At 47.5% G+C, this 23239-nt stretch overlaps 1 protein-coding gene across 8 annotated transcripts in view; it reads left to right on the forward strand.

Annotated features, from left to right (window-relative positions):
- SREK1 (splicing regulatory glutamic acid and lysine rich protein 1) overlaps positions 1-23239 on the forward strand; it is a 530578-nt gene that overhangs the window by 242928 nt on the left and 264411 nt on the right. For all 8 annotated transcript variants that reach the window (XM_085631944.1, XM_085631886.1, XM_085631876.1 and 5 more), the window contains one exon: positions 16092-16289. In XM_085631944.1, coding sequence (XP_085488070.1) covers positions 16092-16289 — 198 coding nt within the window. The remainder of the gene's footprint in view (positions 1-16091; positions 16290-23239) is intronic.

Here is a 23239-nt window from a genome sequence, read left to right on the forward strand (position 1 = left end):
CTCTACCAGATATGCCTGACCCTACACCATATCCCTCCAAACCATCACCTCCAGATGACCACCTGGGGTTTGGACAACTAGTGCACAGAGCAGCACTTTATCATGGCGTCACCATGCACTCCGATGCACCCGAGGAAGACTTCATCTTAGACACCTTTGAACAGTTTCAAAAGTCAGTTCAAATTTTACCCATGATTAAAGGGGTCATAAAACACGCCACCGAGGTATTTAAAGACCCCGTACGGGCCAGGCTACTCCACCCAAGAATTGAGGAAAAAATATAGACCTGCCCCAGAAGATCCTTGTTACATCAAAGGGCAGCTCTCTCTGGATTCCCTGGTCGTTTCCAACGCAAGGAAACGTGCCAACTCCCAAACTACAGGAGATACACCGCCCCCGACAAGGAATCCAAACTATTAGAGGCATCAGGCAATAGAGTAGCAGCACAAGCCGCTAATCATTGGCGTATCACCAACACTCAAGCCCTATTAGCACGCTACGATAGGGCTCACTATGATCAGTTAGAAGACCTGATACAACACCTACCAGACCAATACAAGGCCCAGACAAATGACCTTATACAAGAGGGAAAACTTATCTCAAATGCCTCAATTAAATGTGCACTTGACGCCGCAGACACTGCCTCTAGTGCAATAAACACAAGTGTACTCCTTAGACGCCATGCATGGCTACGAATTTCAGGCTTTAAGCCAGAAGTGCAAACTACTATACTTAGCCAACCATTTAATCAAGAACAACTGTTTGGACCAGCAGTAGACACTGCACTTGATCAAATGAAAAAAAGACACTGAGACTGCTAAATCCATGTGAGCATTGCAGTCTCCACAACCACGTGGCTCCTTTCGACGCTCCTTCTACAGGGGAGCATCCAAAAACATTGGAGCAGACACCTCCTCCACATTCAAACCCTCTACACAAACATCCCCCAGTAGAGGATATTTTAGAGGAGGATATAGAGGAAACAACACCAAGGAACGAGGTCGAGGCAGTACCAACACTCGTACCTCTCCCACCACAAAACAGTGACTTTCCTCCACTCCCCCGGGGGAAGACTCAAACAGTTCCTACCTGTCTGGAACTCCATCACAACAGACAAGTGGGTAAGTATGGTTACTGCCTGGAACTCACCACTATCCCCCCACACATTCTTCCTAAGCAACGCTATAGGTCACCAGACCATCTTGCGCTCCTCATACAAGAGGTGCTCTCATTGCTGCAAAAACACGCAATAGAACTAGTTCCCTTACAACATCAGGGTACAGGAGTATACTCACTGTACTTCCTAATCCCCAAAAAGGACGAGACGCTCAGACCAATACTGGACATCAGACTCCTAAATCAGTACATAAACTCAGATCATTTCCATATGATCACTCTTCAACAAGTACTCCCACTACTACAACAAGGCGATTTCCTTGCCACATTAGACCTCAAGGACGCCTATTTTCACATCCCCATGCATCCTGCTCACAGGAAGTATCTAAGATTTGTGATGGACGGACAACACTATCAGTTTACAGTCCTTCCATTCGGGGTAACAACTGCGCCCAGAGTATTCACCAAATGCCTAGCAGCAGTAGTAGCAACGCATCTCAGGAGATAACAAATTCATGTCTTCCCATATCTAGACGATTGGCTCATAAAAGCCAATTCATTCAACAAGTGCATCCTACACACTCCCCAAACTATTCAAATCTTACACAACTTGGTATTCACAATAAACTATCCCAAATCTCATTTCCAACCCTCCCACATCCATCAATATCTGGGAGCCATCATAAATGCCTCCAAAGCATTAGCATATTCCAGCCCAGCCAGGATAGCCAAAATACAAGCTCTGATCGCAAAATTTCAAACCCAACACTCTTCCAGCAAGAGTGTTTATGCAACTCATAGGCATGATGGCGTCATCCATCTTCATTGTGCCTTATGCAAGACTTCAAATGCGTCCCTTGCAAGAATGTTTAGCACGTCAGGGGAATCAGGCTCACGAACAACTGGCAAATCTGGTGTTGGTGGACAGCCGCTCACATCGCTCTCTAAAATGGTGGAACACCATAAACCTGTCCAAAGGCCGGCCGTTCTTAGAGCCTCTTCCATAAATAGTGCTGACAACCGACGCATCTCTCTCAGGATGGGAAGCCCATCTCCTAACACACACCACTCTGGGCACATGGACCACTCAACAGAAAGGGCTCCATATCAATTACCTGGAGCTACTGGCCGTATTCCTTGCACTAAAATCATTCCAATTACATCTCCAGAACAAAACTGTCCTCGTCCGGACGGACAACATGACAGCCGTGTATTACATACAAAAATAAGGAGGCACACATTCTCTGCAGCTGTCGCAGCTCGCACAGAACATTTGGAGATGGGCCATTCCCCAAAACATATACCTGCTAGCAGAACACCTTCCAGGAGTTCATAATCAGATTGCCGACCTGTTGAGTCGACAAACTCAACAGATCCAACTCCCATTCTTCCAAAAATGGGGCCAACCAGACATAGACCTGTTCGCCACACACGAAAACGCAAAATGCCCAACCTTCGCCACCAGGTTTCCCCACCCACAGTCGAAGGGCAATGCAATATGGATGAACTGGTCAGGCAGTTTTGCGTACGCTTTTCCGCCTCTCCCACTCATTCCATTCGTGGTACGCAAACTCAGGTAACAGTCTCTCAAGCTGATACTAATGGCTCCCACATGGGCACGTCAACCTTTGTTCACAACACTGCTGGAACTCTCTAGTTCCACACCAAAAACTGTGCCTCTCCCCGTCCTTATTAACCCAGAACCATGGAGAAACCAGACACCCAGATCCACATCAACTGAACCTAGCAATCTGGCTCCTGAAGTCCTAGAGTTCGGTTACCTCAACCTACCACTAGACTGCATGAATATTATAAAAGAGGCCAGAAGACCTACTACTAGAGCCTGCTACGCTGCAAAATGGAAAAGATTTGCCATTTACTGCACTAACTATGATATACGTCCACTGGATGTATCCATCCAGAACATCATTTGCTACTTACTACACTTGCAAAGATGTAATTTAGCGTACTTATCCATACATCTTCACCTAGCAGCATTAGCAGCCTACTTACAAAATCGGCAACACTTGTCATTATTTAAAGTACCAGCGATCAAAGCCTTCATGGAAGGTCTTAAAAGGATTATTCCTCCCAGATTACCACCCTCTCCAGTGTGGAACCTAAATATTGTTCTCACAAGGCTCATGGGTCCCCCCATTTGAACCTCTGCATAAATGCGAACTACAGGTTCGAGGCATGTGGGCTGCTGAATTCATATCTGTGCATAGATCGCCGCCTAGTGTTGGGTCCGGATGTTTGCACGTTGTTGTCCTGGAAGAGTCTTCGAAGTATCACGAGATAGGTGACTCCTCCCCTGGACCACAGTGCGCATGGGCATCCTCTCCATCCTCAGATTGTTTTTTCCCGCCATTGGGTTCGGATGTGCTATCTTAACTCCAATTAGGAAAAAGTTAGTCGAGGCCAAAAGGCCTTTAGTTCGCGTCGGTACTGTTCACTCGATCGGTTTCGACCCTACCTGTTAGCTTACTAACTTCGGAAACAACTTTTCGCTTTTTACCTGACCATCGACGACACCGACGATGGAGTCGAGGACACCATTCAAGAGGTGCCCGGTATGCAATGCGAAACATCCCCATATCGACGTCCACCCGGTGTGCAACAAATGCTTGTCGCCGGACCACGACGAATCGACATGCATGGCCTGTGCCCGGTTCCGTTCCAAGAAGACTCTACGGAATCGTCGAGCGGCGAGACTCGAAGCGCAGCACGCGGCACCGGCCCCGGCAGACATCTTCAACGCCGAAGATGTCGAGGAGTTGGAAGTCCTACCCTCCAATCCTGGTTCCGAACATGACTCCGGTTCGGACGACGTCGACGAATCACTCTTTCGCAGAGATGAAGACAACGCCGAGGTAGGAGACGACGATGAGGCCTTAGGGGCCGAAGAGAGTAGCTCCAATGACGAGCAAGGCCTACCCGTTCAGACTGACGAGGGCCCAGTGCCACAGTCTATGGCTCCGGTCGAGGGATCGCCTTCGGGCCTTACCCGAGACCTATCCCGCGGTTCTTCGGCCCCGCCCTCGGGCCCGGCCTCGGACGTTCAGCGGCAGCCATTATTACCTACACCGGCTGGTTTCCCTTCTACCAAACCGAAACCGAAAGCTGCACCGGTACAAATGAAACCGAAACCGAAAGTGGCGCTAGTCGGATCGAGGCCTTCCACACCTTCGACGCCAGCGACACGCATCGGCACCGAGCGCACCAAGCGAGACTTCGGTGCCGAACTTGAAGCGGCCGACGCCGGAGTCGGCATTCGGAAAAAGGCCCTCGGTGCCATCAAACCTGCTCGGCTCTCGGCGCCGACGCCATCGACTCCTAAACCAAAGGTCATACCACCTGCTGCGTCTCACGTCGCTTCCACGGCAACACTGAAGCCTCCTGCATCGAAGACGTCGGCGGCCATTTCCGCCCCTCGACCCGATGACCCACCGGCGCCGAAAAAGTCCACGGCCGCCTCTACAAACCTGGTCGGCGCTAAGGCCTCGAAAGCGCTTCAAGTGCGAACCGTTGCGGCACAAAGCAGCAAAACCCAAGCGGTCCTCCAGGACACGTCGGGCTCCGGCCCACTAAAAGCTCAAACAGCCTCTTCGGCGCCAGCCAACATAACTTTTGGCCTGCCGCCATCCACGATCCCGAAAATGTTCCAACTCAGGACACTGGTCACCCACACCACGGTTACACCTGCTGAGACGTCTCAGTCACGTTACATCGACGCCAACACCGGCAGGATGGTTATCCATGACCGGAGGATAACTTCAGAGCCACCCTTGGACCCTTTCAGGATCCCACTAAAGAGAAAGCTGCCTGTGGACTCAGAACCTGTGCTTTGCGAATCTTTCGACTCGCCCTACCAAGACCCACTATCATTCTCTCCCACACACTCCGACACGGATGCGTTGGCAGACTATATGGATGACCAAGTTCCTTACCACGGAGACATGGACCCTGATGACCAACAGGACCCTGATCAAACTTGGGGCGACCCTGCAGACCCCAGTGCACCTCTAGATGCACAGGACCCTCAACTCTATGGAGCGAAAACATCTCCGACAGAGGACACTGCAGCGTTCAACGCTCTTATTGAACGTGCTGCAAATAATCATGACGTGCAGCTTCACTCTGACACCGTGGAAGACGACTTCCTTATGGACACTTTCGCTTCCTCGGAAAGGCATGTAAAGACTCTGCCCATGCTGAAAGGAGTCCTCAAACCAGCCAAGGACATCTTCAAGGAACCCACCAGGGCACGGGTGATAAACCCCAGGATCGACAAAAAGTACAGATCAGCACCTGGGGACCCTACTTACATCAGAGGCCAATTACCTCTCGACTCCATTGTCGTTGCGAATGCTCGCAAGAGGGCACACTCGCAATCAACTGGTGACGCTCCTCCCCCGGACAAAGAGTCCAAGGTTTTAGAGACCTCTGGCAAGCGAGTTGCCGCACAGGCTGCCAACATATGGCGCATAGCCAACACTCAAGCGCTCCTCGCTCGCTACGATAGAGCGCACTATGATACAATGGAGCAACTACTCCAACATCTCCCTGACCAGTTCAAAGAAGGTGCAGAAATTCTTATCAGAGAGGGACAGCTACTCACAAATGCTTCCATCAAGTGTGCACTAGATGCCGCAGACACGGCGGCCAGGGCCATAAACACAAGCGTCATGCTGCGACGACATGCCTGGTTGCGAATCTCGGGGTTCAAACCTGAGGTGCAAAATTATATACTGAACCAACCTGTCAACCCCGACTATTTATTCGGGCCGGAGGTTGACCTGGCCCTTGAGAAAATAAAGAAGGACACAGACACTGCGAAGTCCATGGGGGCTCTCCAGACTCAGTCTTTTCGGAGCAGCTCCCTTCGTCGCCCCGGAAATAGGGGAGCAGGTAGAGGGCAGGGGTCACAGCAGATATACAGCAAAGGCAATACCCAAACCACCTACGATAAAAACACCCGGGGTGGATATCGTGGCTCCAGTACAAAGGGCAGAGGACGCGGCTACGGCAACACCAGGTCCTCCCCAAGAACAAGCAGTGACGCCCTCTCCCTTCCTCCCGACCACATAACACCTGTCGGGGGAAGGCTACAAAGGTTCCTGTCCACGTGGAACTCCATCACCACGGACAGGTGGGTCAACGATATTGTCAAATACGGTTACTGTCTAGAACTAACCTCCACTCCACCCACAATACCTCCAAAAAAAACGTCCTATGTCCTCAGAGCACTTAACGCTCTTACAGCAGGAGGTGCACAGTATGCTTCTAAAAGGCGCAATAGAGGTCGTACCCGTCCAAGAGCAAGGTGCGGGGGTGTACTCCCTTTACTTTTTAATACCGAAAAAGGACGGGTCACTCAGGCCTATATTAGACCTGAGACCCCTAAACAGATACATTCTTTCCGAGCATTTTCACATGCTCACTCTACAGCAAGTCCTCCCGCTGCTCAAGCAGGGAGACATTCTGGCCACACTGGACCTCAAGGATGCGTATTTCCACATACCCATTCACCCATCACACAAAAAATACCTCAGGTTCACTGTTCAAGGGCAGCACTACCAGTTCAGAGTCCTTCCCTTCGGCGTGACAACGGCACCAAGGGTGTTTACAAAGTGCCTAGCTACTGTGGCGGCACATCTACGGAGGCAGCACATACACGTCTACCCTTACCTGGACGACTGGCTCGTTCAAGCAAAGTCAGCCCAGCAATGTGCCAGCCACATGTCCCGCACCATTCACCTCCTTCACAGTCTGGGGTTCTCACTAAATTACCCAAAATCCCATCTACAGCCCGCACACGTACAACAGTACCTAGGTGCGACTATAGACACTCTGGCGGCCACGGCTCAGCCAAATTTGGTGAGAATCAACAGCATGCAAATGCTGATTTCAAAGTTCAAACCTCAACACTCCCTTCCGGCGCGAGTGTTCATGCAGTTGATAGGCATGATGGCCTCCTGCATCTTCATAGTCCCACACGCGAGACTACATATGCGCCCGCTTCAGGAGTGCTTGGCACGTCAGTGGAATCAGGCTGAAGGACAATTGAAAGACCTAGTGTTGGTGAGCGGTCGGGCATACAACTCTCTGCATTGGTGGAATCCACAAAACCTTTGCAAGAGTCGACCGTTCCAGGAGCCTGTTCCACAAATAGTACTGACAGCAGACGCGTCTCTCCAGGGATGGGGAGCTCATGTACTCCACTACACAGTGCAGGGACTATGGACGACACAACAGAAGAAAATGCACATCAACCTTCTGGAACTGATGGCAATCTTCCTAGCCATGAAGGCATTCAAAGTACATCTGTGCAACAAGGTCGTGTTGATCCGGACGGACAACATGACCGCAATGTACTACATACAGAAGCAGGGAGGGACGCACTCTCCACAGTTGTCTCATCTGGCTCAGAGCATGTGGAAGTGGGCCATTCAGAGGAACATGTTCCTCATGGCGGAACACCTCCCCGGCAAGGACAACCAAATGGCGGATCTGCTCAGCAGACACAGCCACCAGATGCACGAGTGGGAGTTACACCCATCAGTACTCCAGCCGTACTTCCAGCAGTGGGGTCATCCAGAGATAGACCTGTTCGCCACAAGCGAAAACGCAAAATGCCAAAGCTTTGCCGCCAGGTTCCCACATCCGCAGTCGCAGGGCAATGCGATATGGATGAACTGGTCCGGCAGATTTGCGTACGCCTTTCCCCCAGCACCGTTGATACCGCTGGTGGCTCGCAAACTCAGACAACACTCCCTGACACTCGTCCTAGTTGCTCCTACGTGGGCACGCCAGCCATGGTACACCACCTTCCTCGAACTTTCCGTGGTGCCGCATCAAAGGCTGCGGATCAAACCCGCGCATTTGACGCAGAACCATGGAGAGATTCAGCACCCAGATCCGCAACAGCTGAACCTGGCGATCTGGCTCCTGAAGTCCTAGAGTTTGGCTACCTCAACCTGCCACCTGACTGTATGGACATCATCAAGGAGGCCAGAAGACCCACTACAAGAGCTTGCTATGCAGCCAAATGGAAAAGGTTTGTTATTTACTGCGGTAATAATGACATTAACCCGCTGGACGCATCCATCCAAAACATCATTTGTTACCTCCTACACCTATACCGATGCAATCTAGCGTACACCTCTATACGTGTCCATTTGACCGCAATATCATCCTATCTACAAACCAGGCAGCACCTCTCTCTATTCAGAGTGCCTGCCATCAAAGCATTCTTGGAAGGACTCAAACGAGTTATTCCACCAAGCCACCCACCAGCTCCAATGTGGAACCTCAACCTGGTCCTCACACGCCTGATGGGTCCACCCTTTGAACCTCTCCACTCATGCGAGATTCAATTCCTCACCTGGAAAGTAGCCTTCCTGGTAGCGATCACTTCTTTAAGAAGAGTTAGTGAACTCCAGGCACTAACAGTTCAAGAGCCATTTATACAGGTTCATGCCAACAGGGTCGTACTACGTACCAACCCCAAATTCATGCCCAAGGTAATATCGCAGTTCCACATGAATCAAACTATTGAACTGCCCGTTTTCTTCCAAAACCCACAAACTGTCGCGGAAAGGGCACTCCACACACTAGATGTAAAAAGGGCCCTCATGTATTACATTGACAGGACCAAACCCTTTAGGAAGACAAAACAACTGTTTGTTGCCTTTGCCCCACACCACAAAGGTAACGCCATCTCCAAAGCAGGGATAGCCAGATGGATAGTTAAGTGTATTCAAATCTGTTATCAAAAGGCAAAACGCACATTAACTATTCCCCCACGAGCCCACTCAACACGTAAGTTAGGGGCCTCCATGGCTTTTCTAGGAAATATTCCCCTGCATGATATATGTAGAGCAGCCACCTGGTCCACTACACACACGTTTACCAAACACTATTGTGTAGATGTGCAATCAAAACAGCAGGCAGCTGTAGGACAGGCTGTTCTCAAAACCCTTTTTCAGACCGCTGCAGCTGGCACTGGTAGCCGCCGCTAATAGAGGGCACTGCTATACATTCTATGCACAGATATGAATTCAGCAGCCCACATGCCTCGAACTGAATATGCTACTTACCAGTATGCATCTGTTCTTGGCATGTAGGGCTGCTGACATTCATATCGCCCTCCCTCCTCCCCGGCGCCTGTAGCAGCTGCAGCTCTCAGAATTACTGTAAGCATGGTCATCACTTTCTGTATCTACTCCATCACTGCCACAATGGCGAAAAACAATCTGAGGATGGAGAGGATGCCCATGCGCACTCTAGTCCAGGGGAGGAGTCACCTATCCAAGGATACTTCGAAGACTCTTCCAGGACAACAACGTGCAAACATCCGGACCCAACACTAGGCGGCGATCTATGCACAGATATGAATGTCAGCAGCCCTACATGCCAAGAACAGATGCATACTGGTAAGTAGCATATTCATTCCTTACTTGGAAAGTAGCGTTCCTTATTGCTATCACATCTTTTAGAAGGGTAAGTGAGATCCAGGCTTTAACCATACAAGAACCATTCCTACAGCTACACCGTAACAAAGTGGTTCTCAGAACAAATCCTAAATTCCTACCAACAGTCATTTCTCCGTTCCATCTTAACCAATCAGTCGAGCTGCCAGTGTTCTTCCCAAATCCAGACTCTGTAGCTGAAAGAGCTCTTCATACCTTAGACGTTAACGGTGCCCTACTTTACTACATTGACAGAACCAAAGCATTCCGCAAAACCAAACAGTTGTTTGTTGCTTTCTCTCCACCACATAAAGGCAACCCCATTTCCAAATCCGGAATAGCCAGGTGGATAGTTAAATGTATCCAAATATGCTACCACAAGGCTAAACGCACTCAAACAGTACCCCCTAGAGCGCATTCCACACGCAAAATAGGGGCTTCCATGGCATTCCTAGGAAACATTCCCTTAGAAGATATTTGTAAGGCAGCCACATGGTCTACAACACACACCTTCACTAAACACTACTGTGTTGACGTGCAAGCCAAACAACAAGCTTCTGTGGGTCAGGCTGTCCTTAAAACTTTATTCCAAACTGCTGCAACTGATACAGGTGACCACCGCTAGGGGAGACACTGCTATATAGTCTATCCTAAGTGTGTGATCTGCAGCTCATATGCCTCTAACTGAATATGCTACTTACCAGTATGCATCTGTTCTTGGCATGTAGAGCTGCAGAGCCACACACGCCCACCCACCTCCCCGGGACCTGTATCTGTTCCAGCATCGTCTTACTTAGACATTACACATGGACATCCTTTCTTTATTTTTACAAACTCCATCATTTCCCATCATGGCGAAAAACAATCTGAGGATTGAGTGGATGCCCATGCGCACTGTAGTCCAAGGGAGGAGTCGCCTATCTCGTGACCAGAGACTTCTTCCGAAGGCAACAACAACCTGGAAGCATCCGAGCCCAACACCAGATGGCGATCTACTATCCTAAGTGTGTGCAGCTCTACAGCTCTACATGCCAAGAACAGATGCATACTGGTAAGTAGCATATTCCTTTAGGAACCTCCTTTTTTCTCAGCCCCCGCTAGACAAATCACCCCCGAACTTTCAAGACAGGAGCAGACCTGAGCGAACCATTAGTTTTGAACATTTTGCGAAGATTCATCAAACTGCGCCAAAGATATTGGCAAATCAAAAAACGCTTTTCCTATGGATAATAGGTCCTAACTATAGCTACCTACTGGTGACCGCCAGTAGGAAATAAATATATATATATATTATTATATTATATTTTCGAAGCATGTGAGCTGTAGATCACATGCTTTGCATAGCCTGCCATCTAATGTTGGGTCCGGATGTTTGCACTTTGTTTTTGTTCGACTAAGTCTTTCCCAGTTATGAGGTAGGTGACTCCTCCTTTTGGTGATAGTGCGCATGGGCATCGGCTCCATTGTTGAATTGTTTTTTTCCGCCATCTGGTTCGGATGTGAATTGCTGCGCTCCGGTTCGGCACTGTTCCTCGGTTTCCCTTCGACGCGCAATCCTCTACCCTCGACGGTATTGTTTCTCAATCGCGTTTCCCATTCTCCGCGTATCGTTGCGACTCAGACCTTAGATCGGAAATCTCGTGGGGAGCCGTGGGGCCTACCTGCGCCGGGCTCGCTAGCAGTCGATGGAACGCACTCCATTCAAGCTATGTCCCGGGTGTCGCGCTGAGTTTCCGCGCACCGACTTGCACGAAGTGTGCAACCTCTGCCTATCCTCGGAACGAGAAAGACTGCAACGCATTCCGATCGTTCCGATCGAAAAGACGCTCCGCGAGCGTCGGGCTCGACGTCCTGAAATACAACATCAGCGCAGCTCCGCACCGGACATCTTTGGCGAAGAATCAGACAGAGAAGAGGTACACGCTCAAGGAGCCGAAGAACAACAACATATCTCTGTGTCCGAGGCCGACTCCGACATGGAAGAAGAGGAGCAAGTTCCACCGGGTCAGCGTACTCTGAGTACAGAAACACCCTTGCCCCAGCAACACAATCTAACAAGCATTGGCATAGCCAATAGGTCTCTCTTGTGGGACCTTGTAAGTATGCAGCACAATATCCTTGGTGCAACATCACATGTTGCATGGCTAAACACTTATAAGGTCCCAAAGATGAGACCTGTTGGCTATGCAAATGCTTGTTTATTGCTGCTGTAGTGGTACAGTATACAAGATCTTCATCCGGGCCCATCCAGTCCTCCTTTCCTACCTCTTTTTTTGCCATATACAATTCTGATAAAATGTCAACCCAGGCTTCTTCTGAAATCTTAAAACTCAATTCCTCCCTGGTCTTATTAGTACCTTACTTTACCAGTTCCTAAACTTTCTTCCTGTCCTTTGAAGCCAACATTGCTAATGTCCTATCCCAATTTACTTTGTAGTTTTCCACCTTACTCTCTAATTATTTTGGCATACTAAAGTTTAGTGTTTTGAATAAGCCCTTCCCTATCGTCACTTGATTCTACACCTTCATATTTCATAGGTTTCCTCAATTTTCTTTTTAGAAACCAGTGTGCGAAGATCTATATTTGATTATTCGTGACAATTGAATTTTTATTTAGTGAAACCAGCAGACATTCAACCAAGTTTATCTAAAGCTAACAACCCAACCAAGGCATGGTGAAGAGGATGCTTTATCACAATTTCATAAACTAGCTTGATTTGTGCCAACACCTGGGATAATGCACACTTGTTTATTATGTTATGTACGCTCTCGGAACTCAATTTGTTTGCTCATTAGACAAATATACTACATAAGGCAATTTAGAGAACGTGATGTTGTAATGCAAATGCCTGTTGCTTTACTTTAAAAGTCATGTTTTCGACTAGTTACAACCAGTGCTTAATATGTAAAATAATAAGTGCCAGGGCCAAAGATATTTCTCAAAAGGCCACTGCTGCTTGTGCCACCTCGGGTCCCTCCCAGCGCTGCCAAATACCAGTACCAACAACACCTACTTACCATTACTACAACTGTTGCAAGTTACGTTCTACTAGGTGATCCAGAGCTGGAAGAATGGGGAGAGCACCCTGGTATTATTATTTTGATGTGTGTACTGAAATATTGAACAATTTTCTCACATGCTTTTTTTTTTTTTATTAAACAAAATGGACTGAGAGAGCCACCATGTGGTGAACTGCCATAAATATGTGCTAGTGAAATTAAGTGCTGGTGCCAAGCATCAGCAAACACTGGCACAAATTAAGCACTGGTTACAACTTTATAACAGTATATACATTTCATCACACTTTAGATACTTAAAATAGGTCATTTAAACATATGTACATGAAAAATGTTAAAGTATTAATGTTGAACGTCTGCATAAAAACTTTTCATCTGCCGCTCTATTATCCTTTAACAATAAGTCGTCAAAACATCACTGTGCACATACATTGTAACACATGCATATTTTGTAACACTGCATATTTCTTTTATAGCGAATAGACTCACTTGGGTTTAGTATTGCAGACCCACAATAAAAGCAGCGGTGTTGCACCTCCTTGTTTTCCTGGTCGGCCAATAAATACTACTAACTAACTCATAAGTCTAAAAGCCAAATTTACAAATATATTTTGTGACTTACTCTTGAAGTACCACATAATTCCAGGAGTAACGTAGGCGTACTTCTGTCTTACTCCAGAAATTCAATGGTAAGCCAGGAGTCACATCTACTCGCGCCTGAATCTTTGTGAAGAAAGCCCTAAAGTTAGAACAATCATTGCCGAATTCCGATTATCAAATTTCCAAAAATGTATACATTTTTTCTGCTTGTTCTATTCATTCTCTGCTTGCTCTGTGCATTGCTCTTATGCTTTAAATTCAAATTTCCCTAGTTTTTTGTAAGAAATGACAATTATCCCTCTTTTTGCTTTAATAGTAATTTAGAATTAATTTAGACTGCCCTCAAATACTTTTAAAGTATGATATTTCTTTCATGCATTTGCTGCTTTAGATTATTATTAAAAAGAGGAAAATAGTGCATGTCACTGCTTTCCCACATTTTTAGTGGCATGGACATAACAATACAGGTCTGGAAGATAAAATACCGGCCTGGTGGCAACACTAGGGTAAACGGTGGAGGAGAATGGGCAGTTCTGTGGTGCCTGCAGTACCTGGTGCTTAGATTGCTGTCAATGCATAAGAAGTCTCTATTTCTTTACTCTTGATTCAATTCTGGCACCTATGTGGTTGATGCGATTGTAACAAAAGTAACGGAAACGAAAACAAATGGTGGGTGGCTGCTTTTAGCAGAGACTGGGAGCAAGAGAAGGAGCCTGGCACGGGGAGTTGAGACAGTTGGGCAGGGGGTGACATTCAGCTCCGTGGTGGGGTGCGGCTGAAACCAGGGTTTGACCAGGTGCGGCCTTGTGGACCATGCAGCGGTGCACATGGAGGAATGCGTGTCCTCCCTTGGCCCCCCGGCCCCTGCTACGCCCTACCTTTTGAAGACGCCGAGAGTGGCTGAAAATGATTATTCGCAGGAGCAAAAAAATAAATAAACAGAGCGCAGCGTCCCTGAAGCGGGCGCCGCGCTCAGTCTTAAAGTTTAAATAAAAATTAAAGAGTGCGGTGTCCCACCACTCTAGAGTTTCCCATCATCACCTCACTCGATGCAATGTCAAGAACCAAAACACGAAGCCTTGGGCATGCCGAAATATAATAAATGTGTTGACAAACACTTGGCAGTAAATCATGCCAAAGAACTGTCCTGCGACCCGCAGAAATGTACATTGCCTCAAACAACCCCGGCGCCATGACACCATGCCTGAAAGCACTCCGGCTTGTGAGATCTGCTTACAGGGTCAGGAGCAGTGTGACCATGAGCTGTAAATCCCACCTAGCTTGACAAGCTGTCGCCACACCGAATGAGGAAAAGACGCTGTGCGCATGCACATCTTCTGTCCGGGCAGGCACGGCGAGCAGGAGACAGGGAGGGAACAAAATATGCCTTCCTCCCAATTAAATCATGCATTTTGGACCCGCGCCAATTGGAAGCATGGGTGGAGCTTCCAACCCCGCTTCGGAAGAGAAATCGACGACAATAGATCTCGCAAGCGGACAGCGCATGCGCTGCGTCGCTATGCAAGACCTAAAAAAGATGTTGTTTTTCCAAATTGGTCTTGAGTTTCTTCTTGAATGTCTCATTTATTGACTCTGTGTTTTCAGCAAATGCTTAACTCTACCCTCTGATAAGTCTTAACTGCTCAGCCATACTACCACAAAAGAGAGCATTTGCAATTATTAATTTAAGCCCTGTAATCCAGTAAGGGTCGCCTGGATTTTCTACATAGTTTATCTCATTTTGGTACACTACATAAAAAAAGCCAGCTACCTACAGAGCTCCCGAGCCAAATCTAGGGGTGTGGTTATATGGGAGCTTCGCTCCCCTGCGAAAACAAATTTCTGGCCATTCTGTCAGGAGAAGGTCACAGCTCCTCCCATGGCAAGTAATTTGTTCTCCTTCCAGAATGTCATTCAAATCTTGTCTGCAGAAAGGGCCAAGGCTGCATCTGGGCACAGCAGCTACTTTCAACAGAAACGAATACTGGAAGACTTTGGTAACAAAGAAGCAACTTTCTAAAGTACCTCTTTTGAAATTAGTCGCGTTAAATTCGACTTGAGCAATAAGTCTGGTCTTCTGTAGCAGTTGTTTTGTTACCTTGGAGTATCCTCTTTGGTGGTTCTATATGGAAGCTGGCACCACTTAAGTGTAAGTGTAAGCCACTCCCTACTAGTTAATTGGGCGACAATCCTTTACACAGTAGAAATGACAATTGTATGTTTGTACTGCAGAGACCTGTTTCACTGAACACACACGTCTTTCTTTTTAAAAACTACCCGACTTGGCCGCAAGTGGCAGACCTGGAGACAAGTTTTACCGTGTCACAAATGTTGCTGCAGTCCACTGGTGACATGTAACCTACAGGCCCTGGGTACATAGAGTACCATATTGTATGGGCTTGTAGTTCACTTGAGCATTAGCAAATCACAAATACCATTTTAAAGGTCAGAGCACATGCAGTGGGCACAGACAGCAGGCCCCTGTGCATTTCAGTGTCATTATACCAGTACCAAAAAGTGGGGTGAACCTGTAAAAAGCCATTGTCTCACACCTTTATTTCTACATAGAAAATTTCCATAGCTAGCAATTCCGTGGCGAATTAATGCACAGCATGTGAATTTAGAATACCTGCAAGCTGGAAGTCTGTTACACGCAAATGGCTTCTTTTCTTGAGTCTCTAATTAGTCTAATCCCACACACTTTTCAAAAGTATAGCACAATAATGCTAGGTGATTGGCTATCCTTTCAGTGGCATAATGTGACCTACCTGATATTGGAATCCTTCACTTGGATTATTGTTTGTTCCAGTGAGTTCTAAATTATAACATTTCTAAGAAATGCTAGGCGAAATGTAGTTGATATATATTTTGTTGTTGTTGCAGGAGTAGATCTCGTAACCGTTCTCAAAACAGTTCTCGCAACAGATCACGTAACAGATCACTCAACACATCACGTAACACATCACGCAACAGATCACGCAACCGATCTCGCTCAAGACTCAAAGACCGGCGCCGATCAAGAAGTCCGCCCAGGAGACGCTCTAGATCAAAGGAAAGGCGTAGATCAAGAAGTCGTTCACGGTAAGATTTTTGGGGGGAACTTGAAGGGGTCTGTGAGAAAGTGCCTCTTTTGCATGCTTAGCCTCTGCTTTTTGCCTGTTTTTTATGTGGTTTCAAATGTAGTGCACAGCGTTCCTGCCAATCAGGTTCCCTGTGCCAGTGTTTCTTCCCTAAAAACAAACCCCCAATTGGTACTTCTACCTCCTTTAAGTCCCTGGTAAATGAGAAAACGACAGTCGACATGGCAACCTGTCTGGGTGCAATGCCAAACAGCACTGCCTGTTGGCATAGGTAGGTCACCCCTCTGGCAGGCCTCACAACCCTAAGGCAGGGTGCACTGTACCACAGGTGAGGGAATATCTGCATGGGCAGATATGGGCCTACAATATTGAGGTCCATTTTCCTAACATTGTTTAAGTGCCAGGGAAGCCATAGAGAGTACATGGACTGGAAATTCGACAACTGGAGTCCCACAGCACCATGCTGGCTCCACTGAACACAGGAGTTTTGGTACCACACTACCCCTTACAATAAAGCCCCACTGCTGCCAGTGTGGGATTTATTGTACCATGTACTCAGAGGTGCCCCCTGAAAACCTACCAACCCTGGTGTGGTCTCTAATCGGCTGTAGGCCGCCAGCCACCAACAGACATGTTTCTGGACCCCTGGGTAGACCCCTGGAACCAGAGACCATGCACATCCTGGACAGAGGTGTCATACTAGGGTGGGCCAGTTTTCAAAGAGTTATACTTCGAAGGCATGCCGCCTTTGTAATGCGACCCTACCAGGCCTGCTGCTAGCAGCAGAAAGCAGCCCCTGGTATACTCCCGCACTTTAGGAGGGAAAACCGGCAGGAAAAATTCAAAAGGATAGGTGTGCCCACCTCTGCCAACTCCACCCCTAAAGTGGGGGAGGCGAGGTGAAACACAACTTTCAGTCCATGCCATCTTGAAGATGAGGAGACCCCTCCAACCAGGGCTAGGTCTGTGCCCCTCTCCCACAGGAGGGTGGCATAATGGAGTGTGTAGTCACCCCAGGTAAGGTGCGCCTTGGCCCTACCTGCTACTCCCCTCAAACGTCTCCTAAATTTAGTATTTAGGTGCCTCCCCAGATCTAAAAACTAGATTTGCGACAACCTAAGAAGAAAGAAGACAATCCTTCACTGAAGAATGAAGATGACTGCGTTGGCCACAACCCTACCGGCCTGTCTCCCATGGAGTGCGGACCTGTCTAGAAGAGACCTACTCTTAGGTGTCCGGATCAAGCGTATCCTTCCCATTCAGCCCCCAGACATCCACGGCCCGAGTCTGAGTGGGTCACCTGTGCAGTGAAGTATCCCTGCGATCCTCACCTAGTGTCCAGCGTTGGCTGACCTCTCCTGCCCTCCATGACGGCACCTGCAATGTGAATCCAGAGGCTCCCTCCGTCCACGACTGGCTCCGGTAAGAAGACTCTGAGGTTGAAAGACACCGCTGCACCCCACCCCCCTGGTCCTTGGTGAGCTGAACCGACGGTGCTCCTACGACCTCCTACATCTCTTCTTGCCTTTGCTGTCATTGGTCTTCGCCGAATTTGCACCGTGCACCCAGATGGCCCTGTCCCGCAGGTGGTGTATGTTTGGTGCTGCTTAGTCCTCCCATGCTTAACCTAACCCTAAAGCTTGGTCCCTGCAACTGATTTAATTACATACAAGCAGTGTGGCTCCAGGCACCCATTGTCTTCTTTGGAACCCGATGGCGGAAAAAAACAATCTGACGATGGAGGAGCTGTCCATGCGCACTGTAGTCCAGGGGAGGAGTCACTTATCTCATGAGATCTCGAAGACTCTTCCAAGAGAACAACGTGCAACATCCGGACCCAACACTAGGCGGCGATCTAATGAAATAATGTGACTGCAGCAGCTCTACATGCCAAGAACAGATGCATACTGGTAAGTAGCATTTACCTTTTACCTCTGCACCCAGCCGCCCCTGTCCCGCTGGTGGTGCAGTGTTGGTACTTACCTAACCCCTGGCCCTTGCTGTTTTTTGTCACCGAAGACTGGGATTCTAAGTTTAAATACTTACCTGTTTACCCATAATATAGTTTTCCCCATAGGATAACGTTGGACTGTCTTGAAAAGTTTTTAAGTGTTGATTTTTCAAAGTGAAAAGTATTTTTAATTAAAAACTTACCATATTACGAAGACCTTAGTCTTCAAATAAAATACAAAGTATATTTTTCAAAAAGTGGCCTGGATCTTCATCTTGAGTTGTTTGTCCATTATTGATCACTGTTGTGCAATAAATGTCTTACACTCCTCTGTGTTAGGCCTAAGGGTGCTCGCCCACACTACCGTTAATAGAGCACTTTGGGTTTTCCATTGAGTCTTGTACACTTTTGGGATCCCCTGGACTATGTGCACGGTATTACCACCTAGTGGCAATATCATATACAGAGCCAGCGCCCTACAGGGTCCACATGTTTTTAATAGGAAAATAATGCTATAGTTGCATGAAAGTCACCATCCACGTTTTCCAGTTTTGTGGTCCTCTGCCTTAGTAATGGCCCTTGAGACGAAAGGCCTGATTTATAGTTTAACAGACAGGTATTCTGTCACAAATTTATTGTAGCCAAATGCACTTTTAATAAGGCAGACGGCATTTCTGCAACGTTTGTTCACCAAACTCTAAATCAGGCCCTACCCCAAAAACACACCAGAACCCACTCTGGGCTGAGAGCCTGTGAAAGAAATGCTCCTCTTTCGATTGGAGAATTCTTTCAGACAAATACCCAGAAGATCTACTGTTGTTTTGGCAGCCCACCTAAACCACCAAAGGAGTACAAGCCACCTCACCCAAGACTGGGTTTATCTGTTAATGGGAGACAGCCATCAGCACAGTGATGACTTTGTCCGATCAAAGCCTGTGACTTCACTGTACAGACACAAGTCCTCTACATGGTGTTTTAAATCTGTGCCGTCATGCCCATGTACTTTTGAAAGTTATCTTGCTTATTGTTAGACCTGGCCCTGCCTGCTGGGTCACTCCAGTCTGCACTTTTTGCCAGCTTATCGGTGGTCAAGTGCTTGTGCTTTCCCTTTTAAACATGGGGCAATTGGCCTACACCTGATTGGTACACTTAATTTATTGAAAAGTTCCTAGTAAACGTTACTATATGTACCCAGGGCCTGTACAATAAATATTACTAGCGGACTGCAGCACTCATTGTGCCTCCCACTAAAGTTGCCTTGTAAAACATGTCTCAGATCTGCCACTACAGCCTGCAGTGCAGTTTTGAACTGCCATTTCAACGTCGCAACATAAACATTTTGCTAGGCCCAAACCTTCCTTTTTAGTACATATGCTGTAGGAAGGTGTCAGTTTGTATCATGCTCACTGACACTTTTTGCCGCTTGTACTGATTGGTGTTTTTCTCTGGGTCCATGAGTCAGTTTATTTCTAGGATTTTGTAAAGCACATATCTAGGTAGCTGGCTCTGTATACGGTATACCACTAGGTGGGTATACCATATACAGAGTCCAGAGATTCCCCCAGAAGTGTACAGGGCTCAATGTAAAGCCAGAGTGCTCTATTTGTGGTAGTGTGGGCGAGCAGCCTTAGACCTAACACAGATGAGTGTAAGACATTTATTGCACAACATTGACCAATAAGGGACACAGGACTCAAAAAGGAGATCCACACAAATTTTATAAAAAATAAGCTTTGTTTGAATTTTATTTTAAGACCAAGATCTTCGCAATAAGGTAAGTATGTTTTGCAAGAAAAATGCTTTAGACTTTTAAAAGTCGACACTGCAATTTTCAAAGAGTTCAATGTTATCCTATGGAGGAAAACAATAATGTGGTTATACAATTAAGTACACAACTTACAGTTCCAGTCTTCAGGGCAAAAGGTCAGCAAGGGTAAGATGAGTACCAAACCTGCACCACCAGCTGCACAGGGGTGGCCGGGTGCAGAGATCAAATTCTGAGTTCTGTCCAATGTGTTTCAATGGAGACTGGGGGTGCTTGAAAACACACTTCTTGCATGTATGTAAATCAATTACAGGGGCCAAGCTTTGGAGGGTAAGAGCAAGCACAGGGGTGGTCACAAAACAGCCCCAAACATACACCAGCAGCGACAGGCGCTGGGTGCAGGGTGCAAACACAGAGTTGTGCTCCCTATACTTTTCAACGGGGAACTTGCTTCTCACAAACAGGCTGCAGGCTTTGCACCAAAGGCTGCAGGAGGGAGATCAGTGACAGCAGGTGTAAGTTGGGATGTAGAGGTGTAGGAAGCTGGCTCTGTAAATACCATACCAAAGTGAGGTATAGTGTGGACAGAGTGTAGTGGAACCCCAATGGTAGGCGGAGGTACAAGTAGATAGCACCTTACTCTCTATTTGTGGTAGTGTGGGCGAGCAGTAAGGCTTTATCAGACGGTAGTGTTGAGCATTTGGTGTACACACTCAATCTGCAAATGATTGTCACATACTCTAAGACTGAACTCAGACCAATTTTGTTAGAATAAAAAATATTCTTTTAGTTATTCTATTTCCTAGAACCAAGCAAGCCTGGCACTGGTAAGTGAGTTATACTTTGCAGTAATAATACAGTTTGAGTTGCAATTGTATTTATTGTACATATACTTTGTATTGGCTTTTCAATAGGGTGTCCATCAAATTACTTTACAGATGACTTTTCTTACACAGTGTCGTATACCTGAATACGGCACTGGACAGTAAGTAAAAGCGTTGTGGTTATTCAGTTAGAGTTTTAGAGACTTTTATAGATTTTCCAACTCCACAGTCAATGTTATCCTATGGGAGGAAATAGTGTTATGGGTTAACAGTTAAGTACTTTTTTGTGGGAGTTGGTTTCCTGGGGTTAGAACAAGGGTTTCCCCAGGGTCAAGAATGCACTCTTGTTAACCCTCAGCTGCTCTAGTGCGACCGGGTGCAGATTGCTGAGGCCCAATGTTATCCAATGGGGGATAGGGGGCCTCCAATTGGTGGCTGCTTACGAGCAGGCCACAAGGTTGTGGGAGCAAAGCTCCTGGACTTTAGCTCAGGGCAAATGGGGGCTGATGTTAGCACCAAAGGTACAACCTCAGCGGCAATAGGGCGACCATGTGCAGGGTGCTGTTTTGTCGTTGGGCGCCCTGTTACTTTCAATGGGGATTCTCCGGTTTGCAAACACTCTGCAGGCTCTGGGGCGAAGGTCTTCTGGGTGCAACCACCACTTGGAGAGGTAAGTTGGAATGCTGGGGGTTGGCTAGACACCGTCGGTTGGGCCACCCAAGGCATTGGGGCGTTGGAGCAGGGGTGTCTATCAGGGTCGGATTTTCTTACCAGCTCCAAGTCGCTGTTGGTTGACCTTGCGGTTTGAGGCTTGAGGCAGGTCATGTGGAGTTCCTAATGACAACCCCCCGCACCATATACTCTTATTGACAGCACTGCACTAACAATGTCTAAGAATGGACTTAAACACTGTAGGGGTACAGGGCTCCTGCACCTGCACCCTCACCACTGGTATAGTGCACCCAGCTAGATGGGTGACTGATCTATGCCAGGGCAGTGGGCTGTAAGTATGGCACACAGGAATGTGTGCCATGTCAACTTTACACTTAGTTCTGCATCGAAACACACAGCCTGCAAAGGCAGTGTGTGAGTGTAAAGGTACAGGGCTTCTAAGGGTGGCACAATAAGAGCTGCAGCCCTTAGAGGTCTTCTCTGGTCACAGTACCCTGGGTACCTGTGGTACCATTTACCAGGGGGTGACCTGTGGCCAGATATGCCAATTAGGTTTAGGCTTCAATGCTGTTTTAGAGAAAGAACATAGGCCCTGGGCACCTGATTGGCAGGAGCCCAGGGCACACTCAAAGCACATCAGCAGTTCGGCAAAATGTGGGGTCAACCATGCAAAAAGAGGAAGAAACTAACTTTTCCCTAGAGAGTCTTCATTTTCTAAGTGGAAGAACCTGGAATGTCCATCTGCATTGGCAGGTCTGTGTTACACTACAAAGTCCATTCCCTGTAGGGAGATGGACCACCTCAACAGTTTGGGATTTTCACCTTTCATCTGCATTATCCTCCTGAGAGGCCTGTGATCCATTTGAATTAGGAAGTGAGTACCAAACAAGTATTGTCACAGCATTTTCCGGGACAAAAGCACAGCAAAGGCCTCCTCTCATTGGCACTCAAACGCTGCTTCCTGGGGAGAAGCCTTCTGCTTATAAAAGCAACAGGTTGGTCTTGGCCTTCATCATTGGTTGGGGATAGGACCGCTCCTATGCCTAGCTCAGAGGCATCAGTCTATACCAAGCAGTTCATAGTGCAGTCTGGAGCTTTGAGAATTGGTGCTGAGCACATTGCCTCTTTCAGGGAGTCAAAAGCCTTTTGACAGCTATCTGTCCAGTTTACTTTTTTGGGCATCTTCTTGGAGGTAAGTTCTGTGAGGAGAGTCACAATGGACCCATATCCCTTCACAAACCTACTGAAGTACGCAGTCAAGCCAAGGAATGCCCTGACTTGGGTCTGGGTTGTTGGAGCTGCCCTGTCCAGGATGGTCTGGATCCTGGGCTGTAAGGGTTGTACTTGGCCTCCACCAACAATGTTGCCCAAGAATACCACAGTTCCCTGCCCTATCTGGCATTTGGATGCCTTGATAGTTAGGCCTGCAGTTTGCAGGGCTTTTAAAACCTTCCCAAGGTGGATCAGGTGATCCTGCCAGATGGAACTAAAGACAGCAATATAATCTAGATAAGCTGCAGTAATGGACTCCAATCCAACAAGGACTTGATTCACCAACCTTTGGAAGGAGGGCATAACAGTAAACTGATAATGCCCATCAGGTGTGAAGAATGCTGTCTTTTCTTTTGCTCCTGGTGCCATGCCAATCTGCCAGTACCCTGCCGATAAATCAAAGGTATTCAGAAATTTGGCTGCACCCAATTAATCTATCAACTCATCTGCTCTTGGGATAGGGTGAG

Source organism: Triturus cristatus, chromosome 2_1, assembly GCF_964204655.1.
Source record: "Triturus cristatus chromosome 2_1, aTriCri1.1, whole genome shotgun sequence".
Taxonomy (NCBI): Eukaryota; Metazoa; Chordata; class Amphibia; order Caudata; family Salamandridae; genus Triturus; species Triturus cristatus.